At 41.2% G+C, this 17,199-nt stretch overlaps 3 protein-coding genes across 8 annotated transcripts in view; 1 reads left to right on the plus strand and 2 right to left on the minus strand.

Annotated features, from left to right (window-relative positions):
• znf362a (zinc finger protein 362a) overlaps positions 1-1,187 on the minus strand; it is a 22,476-nt gene extending 21,289 nt beyond the window's left edge. For both annotated transcript variants that reach the window (XM_039796686.1, XM_039796685.1), the window contains exon 1: positions 981-1,187. The gene's annotated coding sequence lies outside the window, so the exon portion shown is untranslated. The remainder of the gene's footprint in view (positions 1-980) is intronic.
• Positions 1-8,084, plus strand: part of LOC120556874 — a 12,881-nt gene extending 4,797 nt beyond the window's left edge. Inside the window, exons 2-4 of one of the 2 annotated variants that reach the window (XM_039796687.1) lie at positions 3,798-3,937; positions 4,401-4,550; positions 4,690-8,084. In XM_039796687.1, coding sequence (XP_039652621.1) covers positions 4,403-4,550; positions 4,690-5,804 — 1,263 coding nt within the window. In that variant the 5' untranslated portion in view covers positions 3,798-3,937; positions 4,401-4,402 and the 3' untranslated portion in view covers positions 5,805-8,084. The remainder of the gene's footprint in view (positions 1-3,797; positions 3,938-4,400; positions 4,551-4,689) is intronic. The other variant, XM_039796688.1, reaches the window with a different exon arrangement.
• A 2,792-nt stretch (positions 8,085-10,876) lies between these two features.
• Positions 10,877-17,199, minus strand: part of trim62.1 (tripartite motif containing 62, tandem duplicate 1) — a 38,135-nt gene continuing 31,812 nt past the window's right edge. For all 4 annotated transcript variants that reach the window (XM_039797725.1, XM_039797724.1, XM_039797727.1 and 1 more), the window contains 2 exons: positions 16,301-16,416; positions 10,877-13,806 (listed from right to left, as the gene is read on the minus strand). In XM_039797725.1, the coding sequence (XP_039653659.1) occupies positions 13,256-13,806; positions 16,301-16,416 (667 nt within the window). In that variant the 3' untranslated portion in view covers positions 10,877-13,255. The remainder of the gene's footprint in view (positions 13,807-16,300; positions 16,417-17,199) is intronic.

Here is a 17,199-nt window from a genome sequence, read left to right on the forward strand (position 1 = left end):
TATTATTAGGCCTACATAGAGGAATCTATATCTATGCTCTCTTACATAGGTGCTATACAAATCCTACAGATCGTCAGTAGTGTTACCATAACGACGTGCAGGTGGCACGTATTTTGCAGACATAAAACTATTTCTAAATCTCAATATTTCAGCTTCAAAAACAGCATCAGTGTAACAAAACAGAAAGCGGATCATTGCTGTGAGATCACCTCCAGAGAAAAATACAAGTCCATCGCTGCTGAAACTAAAGTTACGGTTAACTTTTTGTCCTTTTTTGTACATGCCGTGCTGAGTTATTCTCCCGTTCAAAAGCCAAAGAAACATAATCTGATCTTTAAAGCCTAAAACCTGAGCAGCTTAAACCGAGAGCATCTCCTCCGGAGAGAAACGATCCTCCGCAACGCCTCGCTCTGTCCGCCGCCTCTCCCACATTCTCAGACAGTTTATTAAAAAATTTCAGACAAAAGGAAAACAAAAATGGCAGCCCTGTCTTATTTTTATAAGCACTGGACGCCATATTCTGCAGATCCGAATATTTAGGAGATAATTCTCCAGATGTAATTAAACGCTCTTACGATGCGTCAGGGTGTGCGTATTTGCATTAAGCGTACAATGATTGTTTACTTTGATTTGCAGGTTTGAATAGCCCGGCTCGAGGAGGGGAAAAAAAAAAACCTGACACTTCCTACAACAATCATCATGCCTTCGCTGAATGCTCTGCAGCGGCTGATCCATAAACCCAAATGTCGATGTTAATACTGGCGCGTAGGGAAAGCTTTTATTTGCACGACAGAAGAAAGGAAAGCAGTGTCACCTCTGCGCTGCAAATGCTCTTTTTTTTTTTTTTTTTTTTTTTTTAAATACAACTTTTGCATGGGCTAAACAGAAATGGTGACGAAGCGACACAAGGAGAGCTAGCTAGTGTGTGAGAGAAAAGAGCAAAAAAGAGGCAGAGAATTTGCATCGAGCGGCCAACATACCTGAACCAGCGAGGGAAGAAATAGCTATTTAATAAAGGATTAGACTCTTCTCTCTGCCTGCTCTCAGTCGGACTTCAAACCTTCCGGGTCGCCTGCTGTTCACTTCTGGGTGCTGCAAGCGTCTAAAAAAACTGAGCTGAAACTGATTTTTCAACCCATTTTCTGGTCCCTAATTTAAACGCTGACATTTCCTTGCAGATGTTGGGGTTGAATAAAACCGTGCACATGCGCGGGAAGTTTCATATTTAACACGGTTTCCCTGTGTGATGACAGTTGTGGTGATATAGGCTGGTGATAGTATTGCATTTGTGAGCCTGACTTTCTCTAAGAATTATAATTCTTAGTGGTCGCACTTTATTTTACGGTAGGCCTACATTAATATGACGTAATATGTTGTAGAGCTCCAGTATTAAGTGCATAGTGAGAATAATGTGTTGCAAGCTCTGTCTAAGCCATGTGTCCGTCTGTCAGGTCACGGCGGTTATGTACAGTAAATATGAAGTGTAATCCGCTCAGTAGCAGCAGCATGACAGGCTGCTAATATGCTCTGTGCTTAGCTCAGCAGGAGATGGCACTGATGCCACAAGAAAGAGCGGTTCAGCTATAGTGTTGAACATGTTGCCTCATGGCTGAAAGTCAGAGGAGATATACATGATGAGCTATCACTTTACATCTGAAAATGAGGCATTACTTAACACACGTCTGTTTAAAAAATAAATAAAAATATTAATATTAAGCCAGGCACTTTGAGATTATCTGTAGGCCTTTTCAAAATGATTGGATTAAACCAGGGGTCTTCAACGTTTTCTAAGCCAAGGACCCCTTAACTGAAAGAGAGACGATCAGGGACCCCCTACTACATATCTTGTATTAAATGAAGTTGCATATTAATCTGGTCCTACAATAACTTTTAGGGCAGCCTAAAGCATTTATAGATACCTTTTTTTGCATAAAATGCTATTCAAATAGCCTGATACTTGTTGGCATGATTTTATAAATCATGTTTTAATGTTAACCCTTAAATGTGAAACAAATGTGAAACAGTCAATCCTTTGGGGTGAACTGTATCTGTGGATATTTGCTAATAATATGTTGGAATCATGTTAAGACTTTCATTTTTGAAAAAACGTTCAAAAATTAACAATAATTTGGAGGCCCCCCTGGAGTGACTGTGAGGACCCCCTGAGGGTCCCGGACCCCCTGTTGAAGATCCCTGGATTAAACCATATAAATAAATTGGATTAAACACTCAATTGGCAATTTGGCAATCAGGTTGAAAACTGTTTTAAGGGAGTGGTCATTTTGGAGCCTGTAGTTTGTTATGCTGTTGATTTTTTTATTATTGTATAGCCCAGGGATCTTCAACAGGGGGTCCAGGACCTCGCAATGCTTTAGGCTGCCCTAAAAGTTATTGTAGGACCAGATTAATATGCAACTTCATTTTATACAATATATGTAGTAGGGGGTCCCTGATCTGTCTCTCTTTTAGTTAAGGGGTCCTTGGCTTAAAAAACGTAGAAGACCCCTGGTATAGCCTATAATAATTTGTTTTGTGTAGATTTTATGCTCAAACCTGAGAGCTCCTGCCATTGTCTGCTTCTGTACATAGTGTTGGCACATGCATATACAAAGTAACACACACACACACACAAATTTATGTTTACGTATTCATAGGAAATGTAAAATTTCACGACTCCATCTCACGTCTTTGACATGAGTCAGACTGAGGATACAAAAGAGGATAGAGGTAGAGCAGATATTGAGTGCAGAACTCTGCCACACTTCTACAGACCCCTTACTACCAACCTATGGATGTTACACACCCTACAACCAGTGGTGGAAGAAGTATTCAGATCTTGTACTTAAGTAAAAGTACTCATACCACACTGTAAAAATACTCTTTTACAAGTAAAAGTCCTGCATTGAAAAAGTATGTAAGTATTATCAGGAAAATGTACTTACTATTAAAAGTAAAAGTACTCAATGCAGAAAAATCCTCACATTTTAGAAACTGGAAACAATCAAAACAGTTCTGTCAATCAACTAAGTATTTAACTGTCTAATCATTTCAACTGGATTTGTAGGTCTATATATTGTTGGGCATTTTAATTTCTAATGAAACATTAGATTCAAATTGTATTTGTATTGTATATAAGTACAGTACTTGAGTAAATGTACTTAGTTTCATACCACCACTGCCTACAACTAAATACAAGCAGTTTACATTCACACTGTTCACCCTGTACTTACAAAACTGTCACTTCACTACTATACACACAATTAAAATACTTTTAAAGAAACTAACTTATCTGCTGCAGCTTCTCATGAGTCATCAATTGACAATCCTCCACTGGCTCCCGGTTAATGACAGGATCCATTTCAAAATTCTACTCACAATCTACAAATGCCTAAACAATAATGTGATCTACAGCCTAATCCTGCTTAATGAAACGCCCTGCATGTGTGTATTTGCTGAAACCTTTGAAATAACATACAGTAGTTTGAACAAGGTGGGTGTAACACAGGAATGTTTGTACATTCTCAAAGAAAATGAAAGATCTTTTATCCAGTATACCCTTCACAGATGTCAACAAGTTTATTTTGATTTTGAGACACACACACACACACACACACACACACACACACACACACACACACACACACACACACACACACACACACACACACACACACACACACACACACACACATGCATTTTACATCTCTCACTGTTAGTTAGTTGTCAGACAGGTTTTCTGGTCTGTACAAACAGCGCCACACCCTCTGAGATGCACATGTTCTCTCACCTTCACACAGGCCAGGTGCAGCAGGGAGCACAGGAAGGGGGGGGGGTCATTATCCCCATGAGGGCGGAGCAAAAGGGTGAGCTGTAGAGAACGGATGAAACATTTGAAGCTCATATTGACATGCTGCTCTGAAGGCTCCTGCGAGTCCAGGTAAGAACTAACTAACTTAACAGCAGTTTTCGAGGGAGACTCGTAGTTTTCTGTTGTATGCAGGTTGAATTGTCATATTGTAAACATGTAATAAGAGATAATGGAATTTCATGACATTTGCTGTTTCATTGCTGGTTTTAAATATCACATTGTGAAATGGATTTAAATATAATGTTGACAGATGAGCTTATTCCTGAGTGTCATCATTTTTGATCCACTGTAAACAGCTGTCTGGTCCAGGGTTCACTACTAATGTAAACAACAAAAATATTGATCTGCAACCAAAGGGCAGAAAGATTCCCACTGGAGTGATCATGTAACATTATATACAGATATATTTAACATTGTTGGGGTTTACTGACAGCAGAGTGCCTGGAATTCCTGAGCTCCTCCACCCCGAGGCAAAAAGAAAACCAGTTTTGTTCAATACGTTAACCTGCGTGTTTGTGTTGTCTTGTTGCAGCCATGGATGGTGTGTTGGAAGAAGCGGTGGTGTTGTGCGTATGCAAACTGGCCTGCAGTCTCCTCTTCCTACCCTCATTGGCTGCCTCCTACAGCCCCGTCAGCTTCTGCTGCTGCTGCCTACTGGTCTTTACCGACTTCCTGGTCACAGGTGAGTATCAGGAAGGGATCTTTTTATTTAGTTTTTAGCTGAGCTGCTCACCTCTTTTCACAAACTCTTGTTGGGAGTCACTGCTCTAATCCAATTCAGTCACCTAACTCACTGACACTTTATCTTTTTTCTCCCACAGTTTTTCTGAGTGTCTTCTGCGTCTTCGAGTCCTGGCTGACTGAGCTGACCCCACTAGGTGACGTCATTGCCCTGCGCTTCCTTCTCTTTCTTAGCCACACATACGGTGCAGTGTTGCTCCTGACCACACCTCTGATCGCTCTGGAGACTCTGACCAGACTGCTGTGGCCTCACTCCGTTGTCGCTCAGAGGACAGCGAGTCAAACAGATGGACAATGTTGTTATGTTGTGGAGGTAACTGTGGAAGAGGAGGGCAGCAAAGACAACAAAGACAAAAAAAAGGGCTTGTCTTATGTTGTCAGCTACCTCTGCTGCCTGTCAGTGTGGGTCGCCGTCGCCCTCAATGTCAGGTGGCAATGGAAACGGGAGGAAGTGTGGGCTACTACATGTTTGCACACAACCAACTCCCTCATCAGGTGTTTGCCCAACCTATTCAGCCCCATGCCCAGCATTGTGAATCCCTGCTGGGGCATGGCCTTCCTCTCCCTCCTCCTGCTCCTCCTGACCAATAGCACGGGCATGCACAGACGACACCGGGACCCTGCACATATGGTAAGGACACACACAGAGAAACATGGAGTTAACAATAACGGCGATAGTTGCTGTCAAAACCTCATTCCAGCGCTGTCTGCGCCCTCCAAGCCTGTGAACCCTGGGATGTCGGAGTCAGAGCCAGCACAGTGTGTTGACCCAGAGAAAACAGAGAGCAGCTGCAATGTTCACAGAGCGTATTCCTGGAACAGCGTGCAGATGTCGGAGCATCACCATGGAGACTTTGTCCTCATCTCCCCCGAGTGTTTGTCTGCACAGAGAGGACAGGAGCATGAAAAGACAAAGAGAGGTATACCTCTTGCATTTATCACGGAGAAACATGTGGACTCACAATACAGGAGCTTAAGTGGGTGGCGACAGTGGGGGTTTCCCTGCCCGGGGGTGAATGTAATGCTAGGGTTTGTGGGTGTTCTCTCCATCTTTGTGCTGCCTCTAAACCTCAGTGTGAACATTCTTCTGATCAGGACTATAGAGACTCTGCTGGAGCTGTGTATAAAATCTGCTATTTCATCTGCAGCAAACACAAGCAACGCATCCACCTCTCACAAGGAAACACTTGTATAAAACCAGACAGGTGAGAAGCTAAAGTGGATGCTGATTGGAGACTATTCGCAACACGATCACCAGATTAATATTGCATGTGTGCAGACAGCAGGTCTACCTGTCAACACTGGCTTGAATAGAGTGTAAATAAGCATTTCTGAGCAGCTATTCACATGTGAGGAATAATGTGGAAACTGCTGAAAGGTGCTGAGGAGGCAGGTTGAGGCGTGCTTGGTAGAAAGACACTAAAGCAGAGTGAATCAGACGTCTGGAAGGCCTGTTTTTATTGTTCAGAGCCTTAAAATCTGCAGCAATTGGTCATTACACAATGGGTTATAGAATGAGCCTCTCCAGGGTAAATAAGAATAATCTGGTGTTTTGAAAGTAGTAATATGAAGTGTGCTGATGTTGCATCACATAAAGCTTCCATAAAGCAATGTATAATAAATACTGAGTGACTTTAGGGGTGTAACACAGATTTTTTTCGTTTGTCTTTGTAGTTTTGTCTCTGTTCTTAAATCACCTGGTTTCCAAGTATTGAACTACTCCACAGAGGTGAAAAGTCACTAAGTAATCAAGTAATGTACTTAACTACAATTTTGATGTAGTTGTACTTTACTTGAGTATTTCCATTTATACTTCTACTCCATTACATTTCCAATGGAAATGTTCTGCTTTTTACTCCACTATATTTATTTGACATATATGTTTAGCTTAAGATTTTACAATAAAAAACAAAACAAATGATGCCCTTATAAAATACAAAGCATTGTTACATATTAAACTGCTGGTTTCCAACCTTTTTTGGCGTGTGGCAAAAAGCACATTGTTCACCACATGTGAAAAATGTATTTGCCTGGCTTAAAGTCTTTAGGTAACAAAATGTAACAATGAAAAGCCTACCAGCACCTCTAGGACTCACTGATAAAACATAAGCCTAGTTCCCCTTAACTACAGTTTGATTTTTTTTTTTTTGGTAACGTGTTAATTAGTGAGCTTTAGCTGTTACAGTAGGTAGATGTTGTTAACTTTGGACAGAGCCCAGTCTTTATGCTAAATTAAGCTAAGCTAACCGGGTGCTGGCAGTAGCCTTACAGTTAACGGACAGACATGAGTGGCCTACTGCTCCTGTAAAATGGTACATAGAGATGTATGGTGTAACTGGAGTAACTGAAAGATGGCTGCCTTGTACTCACACATAAGACCCATCAAGGCCGAGCTGTCAAGTGTTGTAGTCCAGTGGTTTCCATTTTTTGTTTTTACGTCGAGGACCCCTAAACTGACACGGACCACAGACCCCCATTTGATAAGAGTTTATCCCAGGGTTTCCCATATGATAAGATTTTTGCTTTTAGATGTTTTATTACAGAAAGCCTATGAAACCCATGATCAAAATAATCATACACTCTGTCATTGTGTTACTTATGGATGGAATTATAGTGAAAATAAATGATTCCCCTTTTTGCTGGGGACCCCCTGGAACCCCATTAAGGACCCCATTTAAAAAAACAACCTCTGTTGTAGGCTAAAGGTGAGCAGGAACGCAGATGTCAACACCAGAGGGCACTCCGATACAACAATAACTCAGAGCGAAAATGTTTGATGAGCTTTGGGAAGTAACAGGAGAGGGATGAAGGGGATTCAGGAAACAAAAGAAGGCGTTTTTTTTTGGTTGTCTTGCCTTTAACAGAGCCTCAGGGCTGAGTCAACGGCTCGCACACCTCCTCTTTCAAAGTGCAGAGACCTGTGCAGAAAAATACTAAAACCACGGCACACGCTGACTTGGGCAAGATTAAACAAGAAGGCCACGTTCCTTATGTGTTACATGTTCGTGCTATTTTAGGACAGATGGAGATAAAGCCCAGATGTATCCAAAGGCAAATTATTGCTTCAGACAAAAGGTTAATAAGTGCAATGTTTTTTTTTTGTCGGTGAGGATATATATTTTAATGTTTTAATTATATAAATGTCATGAGAAATATTAAGAAGCTGTATCGTAGTATGAGAGTTGAGGTAATTTCTTTCCTAATGGTGTTTAATTGTATTGCTTTAACAGAACACCCACAAGTGATCTAACTGCTCCCAGCCAGATGATTTTGGAGACTCATAAGTTGTACTGCACATATTTTTAGAGGTAGTATTACTTTTTAGAATGTATCTATGGCTCAAAACAAAACAAAAAGCCAATAGGTTACAACAGAATGCTAAAGTAACTCAAATGTGTAGGCATTCCTGTATATTCCAATGTTTGAACATGTTTTTGAATGCCTATAAAATAAAAAATAAAAAAGTCCAAGAGAAGTGCAGTATGATAACTCCACCATCATGAATATACTGGACCTCCTCCAGGAAACTAGAGTGCTGGGCTGCAACTACAGTAATAAATAGCTTTATTCTTATTAAGAATGATGACAAAATATTGTCGTCCAACCAACAGTCCGAAACCTAAATATATCTTATTTTCAATAATATAAAAGTTCCTCATATTTGACAAGCTGGAACCAGTAAGTGTTTGGTATTTTTTATGCTTTGGTAACATTAATTACCAAAATAGTTGGTAATTCATTTTCTGTCCCTTAACTGAGACCGGGTTGTTATTTCAGAAGATGGCTTCAAAACCTGTTTGTTTTTATTGTTGCTGTTTAATCATTAACCCCAAGCAATATTTAACATACAACAACATATTCCTAAAGCATGTATAATAAAATGGGAATTGATCTGGCGGTTTGTGCCACCAGCGTTGTAGCTGCAGCTCTTGTTCTTTAACTGAAATTGATAGCAAACGTGAGCCTTCATTTCATCATTTAGGCTACAAGATTAAAAAACTTACGATCCTGCCTCAGGTGGGCCACATCAGACTGGAATTAGATAGGCCTACTGGTCTCTCAAAGGAGAGCTCAGTGACTTTTTAATGAACACTTTCCCCTCAGGTAAAAATGTCTATTACAGGATGGACTGGACACCTTCTCCTCGGATATAAATGTCTCAATCACAGGAGTGAGAGGAGAAAAGTACCAAATCAAAGCTGAGGATATGAAGAAACTCCTGAGGGTCTGCTGTGAATAAAAGGCTTCAAACGGCACAGTTTGTTGGGGAACAGCTGCAATCCTGATGCAACAAGACTTAACTTCAGAGTGAAATAATAAAACAGCAGGGTACAAATTTACACAAAAAAAGATAAGTTTCCTGGGTTTCTGACGTAGTGTATGACTCATATCTTAACTTTCTACCATGATTTCAAACTGTATGATAATTTATTCCCACCACTTTAACAACCAGTCATTCAAATGCATCACAGATGGCAAATGAAGAGGACCTATTGAAAGCGGCGTCTCACCCGCAGTGAGGGAACACTGAACCCATGCAGACATCTTGTTATTCATCATGTCACATGCCTGGGCCTCAGCCTATGCCAAAATAGGGAACAGTAATAAAAAGAGAGCATACCCTCTCACCTCCCAGCTGGATGGCTTAGCAGGGCTGAGAGTTTGGCACAACTAAAATGTCTGGCATGAAACTCTTACTGAACTGGAGCAGGTATTGACAAGCAGAGGCAAGCCTTCCTACGTTTCAAAGACAATTTGTCTGCCTCCCAGATATGTTTAATTTCGAGAGTTTCAGTTTCAACTATGTCGATTTTCTAGCTCTCAAAGTAAATGTGATAGATCACGTTCACTCTCTGACTAAAGACTAAAACATAACATTAGTCTCAGTATTAATCTAGTCTCGCATTGCCAGACCACTGCTGTGGTGTGGAGTGAGAGTATTTTTTTTGGGCATTGTCAGCTTTTATTTTTGACAGGACAGCTGAAGACATGAAAGGGGAGAGAGAGAGAGAGAGAGAGAGGGGGGGGGAATGACACACAGCAAAGGGCTGCAGGTCGGAGTCGAACCCTCACTGCGTCGAGGAGTAAACCTCTAGACATGGGCGCCCGCTCTACCAACTGAGCTATCCTGTGGAGTGAGAGTATTAAAGCAAATTGACATGCATGTCCTCAGCAGCAATTTAGCTTGTGATGCTTTAAAATGAAACATGTTAACTCATGACCCATGAGTCATATCAAAGGTTACATTTTTTTAATGATCACTTAAAGTAAAGTGTAATTTTAATCTGAATTAGATAATAGCCTTGAAAGTTTGTACAGATGTATGGTCCCCAGAGAAGTCCCAGTGACTTTGGTGATCCTCTGACTTTTCATAGTGTTTAGTGCTAATTAGCTAATGTTAGCGTGCCTAAGCACAGCCTCAGAGTGCTGCTCAAGGCTGTAGATTCCTTTCACATGCCCGAAGAGGTAAAACCATCTAGTATTTAAGAAAATAGCAAAGATGTGAGATATATCTGAAAAAAATAACACATTTCATGTAGCAGATTGATTTCTTCATCCCTCTTAAATTTGTAATCATCCCATGAACCCTCAGAGCTTGTGACCCCTTGGAGGTTACAAACGTTTCAGGTTATTATATTATTATATTATTCAGTCATTGCTACGGCAGATTCTTAGACTTTTAGTGCTTTAAAGTGCTCATATTATGCTTTTTGGCTTTCTCCCTTTCTTTTATTGTGTTCTATATCTTTTTTGTGCACGTTATAGGTTTACAAAGTGAAAAAGCCGAAATTCCACCCCAAAGGGACTTACCATCTCCAACAGAAAACACCGTAACGAACGTGCGTCACTTTGTAACACACGCTCGCCTAGCTGCTAGCGTGGCACGCCATCACACTCTGCTTCTGACTGGCTAGTAGTCCTTACCTAGCTACTGTGCATGTGCGACTCCCAACAAAGATGGAATAGAAGTGTGATGTCTCACTCTGTAACTAAAACAGAGAGCTCAACACACAGGGTGAAAAGAGGAACTGCAGCAATGTGCAGTACAACAAATATATGGTGTTTTTTGAAAATTAAACCATGTAAACCTATTCTGATATAACCTCTAAATACAATTATGAACCTGAAAATGAGCGTAATATGAGCACTTTTAAGTGTTACCTGCATAAAACATGATCCCAGTAAGTTTTCAGAAAATTCTTATTGATGCTCTACAGACTTTGTGTTGATCCACAACCAAACCAGGACAAAGATAAAGAGACTAGCTGATTTTAGCAGTAATTTATTGTAACATTAACACATTTCCCACAAACCTCAGCTGCAGCTAAAGCACACTAGAGTGTGTTCACACAATGATGGGTGCACAGCGACCATCATCCAAAACACAATCATTAAAAGTGTCATAGTTATCATCATAAATCATGTTAACAGTTAGTGTCATCACCATCACCAGTCACCCAACATCACCTCACAATAATCTCCTTAATATTCAAACAGAAAGTCTTAAATGAAGCAGACTCCACTGAAGTCTGCAACACAGCAAACTTGGGTCAAATTTAAGCATTTGTTTTGAAGCACCAGCTGGTCAGGATTTACTTCTCAAGGACAATAAATAGAGTCTCAGTCAGAGAGAAGTAAAATGACTAAATACTGTCCTGATCATCTAAACCTTCTGGTAATTATTATCTTCACAAATGACATAAATCCTGTTTCACAAAACAGGTTTACAGAGTTATGTGGATACATTTCCTGAGTAAGGAAGGAAAAAGACCTGTCCCAGGTTGTTTAACTTAGTAGATCTGCCCGTTGCTGCTGCAGATCTGCACAAGTTAAAACAAATACCAAAATAGTTTGCAGATGCTCACCATTTGACCCTAGTTTGCACCATACTGCACATACAGGAATCACATCCTACTAAAACAAGGGCACTGCCCCAATTTTCTTTTAAATGTACAACACAGACAACACACACAAATGCTAAGATGTACAGTGGCAAAGGAAAGGTGAGGTGATTTTATTTTTGCTCGTTCTTTTTTTGCTGCTGTAGATTTACCAATTTTCTACCCGATTCCAAAGTATTCTATAATAATCACTTTTGGCCACTGCATGGTTCTGCTCGGAGGGCCAGATGGGCTTTATCAAGCACAACCAAAGCTGGATTTAAAATTATAGCTGAACCAGGCTGCATAGACATACCCATGCACATGCCCACCCACCCACAGACACATCCCTCAGTATGCTGGACTTGGCTGAGCGACCAGAGCCTCTTAGAGCAGATTCTGCAGGACTTGTGTACAACTAATGATGAACAAGAGCACTTGAGGGCGAAGAAATAAACATGGAAGGGAATAATCAGTCTTTTTCTTTTACTATGTAACACAGTGACAGCCTTGGGAATGCCAGTTGCAGAGGAATAGCATATTTATCCCCAGTCCATCAGTCTATCATTTTCCTTGATAATTTTTCAAAACATAGCTTGACTTCATTTACATAAATTATATGATTTAAAATAAGAGAGGCTGTTGGTCTCTGTAAATTTATTTTAGTAATAATTCATCTTTAACCTCTTAGATTTTTAAAATCTGAGAAGTTATGCTTTTACAATTAGGAGATATCTTCTACTCAGACTGCATTAATTAATAATAAAATGTAATGTTCTTTTGATTTTAAGACAAAATGATCAAACATAATGACTGAAAGCAGAAAAGAACTTGAATTCAACACTGAAGTGGACAAAAAAAACCCACAGGTATAGTGAACGCTGATGGCTAGCAAACTTGTGGTTTTGGAGCAGAAACTTAAACATGAGCCAGCATGATGATAGACCTATTTCTTTTAACCCTTGATACTCTATATAAAATCATGCAAGTCCTTACTCCATCAGTAGCAGCATATTTCTGGACAACCTCCCCCTCCAAACACACCTTCCCACCACGCGTGGGTAGGCTGGGCAGTTGATACGGACGGGCAGCCTATAAACTACTTTTAGATTCCTTTAGTTTGTTCCAGATGATGCGGATAATCGCTGGTGCACATAGAACAAGAGCTTTCCTTGCAATGATACTTGACTGAACGGACCTGCAGGAGGAACCAAGATCCTGGTCTCAGACAGGAGTAAAAAGTGCCGACAGACTCGACAAGTTCAGGGTGGACTGCTGGCCAAACGAAAGCCAAAAAGGGAGCCGAGTGTTGTCAATCACATTCCACACACAAAGCTAAGCCAACTGTACAGCACATTGAAGACAAGTGACCAGTCTTCAGTGTCCTCTTGCTTGAACAGAGAGGGGACGTCAAGTCTGACAAATCTGGAGCTTGATAAGGAGAGCGTTGTCCCCTGGGAGTGTGTGCAAGGTGGGCCTGGGACTTTAATCACTTTTTTACATCACTGTCGCAAAGGAGCCCAGGGGTCCCACTGTCTCCATTTAGTGTGGGCCATTATCGTATGGCCATTTCAAGTCACGCAACAATAACAGCTCAGGTTTTAGGAGCAACATCAAGCACAAGTCTTCACTGAACTGAAAGAAATAACATTTCAAACACCCTATTAAACATTTTTAAACAGATTTCTTGAACATCTTTTTAAAACCTACAGAAGTCCTGTGAATTATTGGTCAGGACAATCACGACCACAGATGTGTGCAGCTCTTAAAGGCGTACAGTGTTGATTCGCAGCGGCTGCACGTTCTTGCCGTTGGCGTGGCTCTGGCCAGGGCTGAAGTAGGGGAAGACCTTGGCGGGGAATTTCTCCCGGTAGGTGTAGAGCCAGGACATGTCGTCGGCATTGTAGAAGATGAGCAGGCCTTTGTGGTAGTCCAGGTACACCCCCACCTTCTCCAGCTTGCTCTTTACGTTGAGGCGGGTCCACGGCTCGGTGCAGGCGCTATACTGGTTGCCGTCGTGCATAACGATGCAGTAGAAGCCGCGACTGGGCTGGATCTGGATGCTGCCCTTGCGGCTGACTGTCTCATGGGCCACACCGATCATCCACTGGGTCTTCTCCGACACCATCACCTCCCAGTAATGGACGCCCGACAAGAAGCCCTCTGCGCCCAGAACAGACACCTCCACGTCAAAGCGGCGCGGGGAGTCCTGCAGGGGCTGCGGATGGAGATTCCCATAAGCCACTATGGTACAATCGTCTGAGAGGATCAGTCTTTGATGCGCTGTGATGGGGTCGAGGGTCAATGCTGCTGGCACTGAGGAAGACGAGAAAAGGGAAGAGACAGTTTTAGCACAAAGAGTCTGCATTTATCTCACTTTTAGATTTAACACTGGACAAAAAACAGCCGACACACATAGGCCAGTCATCGGTATGAGAAAGTAGGAAAAAACAAAACAATCATCAATATGTTATGACTCAGCTTGGCCAAACAGAAAAGCGATGACCGCAGTGTCATTTTCAGCACCTCATTTTTCTTCAGATGCTATGTGAACAGTTTAATGCTCTCCCTCTAAACCTGGACAAATAAAACCAAAATTATCCCAATGCAAACACACCACTGTGTTTTTTGTTATTTGGATGAACTCACACTTTAAGACCAACAACCCAGTAAAGACATCACCAGTACTGTACTGCTAGAGTTAAAGGAGGTAATTAAAGCCATGTCTGTGGTTAAAGATGACTGATGGCTTGTTTATTATACGGTGCACCCAACTGCGGCTCAACTCTTATTTCAGGAGAATGAGCAACGAGTGTGGCTGCGATTACACGTGATAGTTCTTTTTAAATACGTTTTTACCTTCATGCATAAACTAGAATCTTCAAAGACCCCTCCAGAGTCTGATATAATAGCTCAATCTGGGCAATATCAGACCACAGGAAGAGACAAATAATACAGGGAAGCAGAAATGACAGCGATGGGAGGAGCTGCTCCAGCTCGCTCCACAGGCTCCAGGCCCGTAGGAGGCTCTCTCACTGTGCAGTTATGTGGTTTTAGGGAGGGAGAATTTGCACCCATATCTGCTTATATGGGAACCATATCAGGCTGAACAATAACGGCTTGTTCTCTTTGCTCTCAGTCCCTCTATATATTTGTATCAGCTGGGATAAATGGAGGTGAAATGTTTGGCGCCCGGCCAGCGGACAGGACAATGCCTTCTCCAGTCAATGACATCTCCAGTGTTTGTTACAATCAAGTCATTAAAATTTCATAACCTGAGTGCCTCTTTGTGTCATACAGAGAAACCTGCAAGCGTACACACATCAACGAAGAAAACCATTTTTCTTGCTGAACATGAGAAGGGTGGAAAAAAAAGCACAGCGTCTAGTAGTTATTCCCGCTAACCCATCAGTGACAGCGACGGATGAGGGACGATGGGAGGAATGTCTTTATTTTGTCTCTGGCAACCGCTGGTGATGGATCGTAACCAATTGTTCCATTTGGCAGCCAGTCGAGGGAGGCCAAACGACTGCCTGGCCTCCCCCCGGTAGGCAGCGGGCTAAAATGGGAGATTTGATTGAAGGAGTAAAAAATTCCTCAGCACATTATTTTAAATAATCTCCTGTGAGTGAGTGATGGCTGTAGGGCAGAGGGAGTAGAGCTCCTCTTGGCACTGTCAAACACAGAGGGGCATCGCCGCCCTCCAGGTCGACTACCATTTCTCATCTGAGGAGGGACAAAAAAAAGCACAAAGCATCCCAGCAATCCTAATTCAGGGCAGTTTCTGTGTCAAACATTCAGCTACTGAAGGGAAATTAGATAATCAACCTGTTTTTAAAGGAACAGTTACACATTTAGGAAAATATGGTTTATTTGTTCTCCTGCTGAGAGTTGATCTAAAGACTGATACCACGCTCCCATCTGTCTGTTATATTAAATATAAGTCTACATCCAGCTAGATGATGGTTATCTTTGCTTAGCATGAAGACTGAAAACATGGGAAAGCAGCAAAGTATGGCTTTGTCCAAAAGTAACAAAATCCTCCTACCAGCATCTCTAAAGCTTGCTAAAGAAACAACAATTTGTGGTTTTACATAGGCACCCGGCCAAGGAATACACTGGCTCATAACTGTGAGTCATATTACAAAAAAAACTGCTGACAGAGAGTCTGCTGCTTCGCGCATGAGCAGATCCTTTTCCTCAGCAGAAAATCGCTCAATTCTCCAATTTCCTGAATCCGCCATTTATATAGCAATGCGCCAGGTGCAGGCACATCTGGCTTTTAAAGGGAATGGGAGATGAAACTCTGATTGGTTGTATTCATGTTATGCACAAAACACACATATAATTAGATAAGAGAGTAAATACAACCCCTAAACCCATTGCATCATACTTTGCACCAAGATAATGTGCATGTTTAACTAGCAAAAGTGGAGTTGGACAGGCCCTAAATGCACCTGCGCCACACACTTAAGACCATGCGCTCTATAGACAGGTTTAAATTAAATTAGTGAGCTTTAGAGATGCTGGTAGGTGGATTTTGTTACCTTTGAACAGACTAGCCATTTCCCCTTTTCCAGCCTTTATGCTTAGCTAAGCTAACCGCTGCTGGCTGTAGCTGGCTGTAACACACTGACATGAGAGTGGTATCGATCTTCTCATTTAACTCTCGGCATAAAAAGCAGATAAGCATATTTGTTAAACCGTTCATTTATCACCTGCAGTGCTTTACGCTAAATGACACGCTCTATATTTACTGAGCAGCATGAATGCGTTACATCCATCTCATGTTCCAGTCATGTTCACATACCTGGTGAGATGTCCTGGAAGAGAGACTTCCATATTGTGTACTGTAAGGGCCCCATATACTTGGATGTCGGGAAGTCTTCATATGTCAGATTGGTCTCATGTATCTTCCCTTTAATCCTAGGCAGAAAAAAACAGATCAATAACAGTCTAAATCCAATTTGCCGCTTTCCCCCAAATAATACTATTGGTTTGTTCAACCCACAACGTCAATGTTTCACGTACTTATTCTGGTTTGTGTCTTTGAAATGTGCCATTATTGAAATTAAACAGCTTCATAAATCTCCAACAATAGAGAAGAAGGTATCAGTGAGAGAAGGGATCAGCTCTAACACCATTACAGTATGATTCAATATGAACCTCCACATGAATCACTCAGTGCACTCCTACATGTAGTGCGAGAGTCCAGAAGAGATATTGAGTGAGTTGTATACCACATTGAAATCCTGAACATAACAGTGCATTATGTCGAAACGGGGACCTTATGGAGAAACATTATTAGAAACATTATTTGTGGTGTATTGTCAGACAATGAAGAATAAAATACAATGAATATTATATTTCTGTAAGTACCATTCATGGTGTCTTCCAACGGTACAATTTTTGAATGATTGCCAAAGTGTGACTTAAGGACAGTGAAATAAAATAAAATCCAAAATGTTTGTTTCCTTGGTTCTAGCTGAGTGAAATGTACATTGATCATACCTGCTTGTCCATCATGTTTACATACATTTACAATCTCTTCTCAGACATGATATCATCAACCTCCAGTTTAGATGAAATAATACTAAATAATATAATAAAATGTTAATACTGTAAATTTAAAGATAAATAATGTTTAATTCCAACACTCTTGCAAGCTCTATATTCAACCTCATTAATCAGCTTTAAGCTATTAAACTG

The sequence above is a fragment of the Perca fluviatilis genome, chromosome 4 (assembly GCF_010015445.1).
Source record: "Perca fluviatilis chromosome 4, GENO_Pfluv_1.0, whole genome shotgun sequence".
Taxonomy (NCBI): Eukaryota; Metazoa; Chordata; class Actinopteri; order Perciformes; family Percidae; genus Perca; species Perca fluviatilis.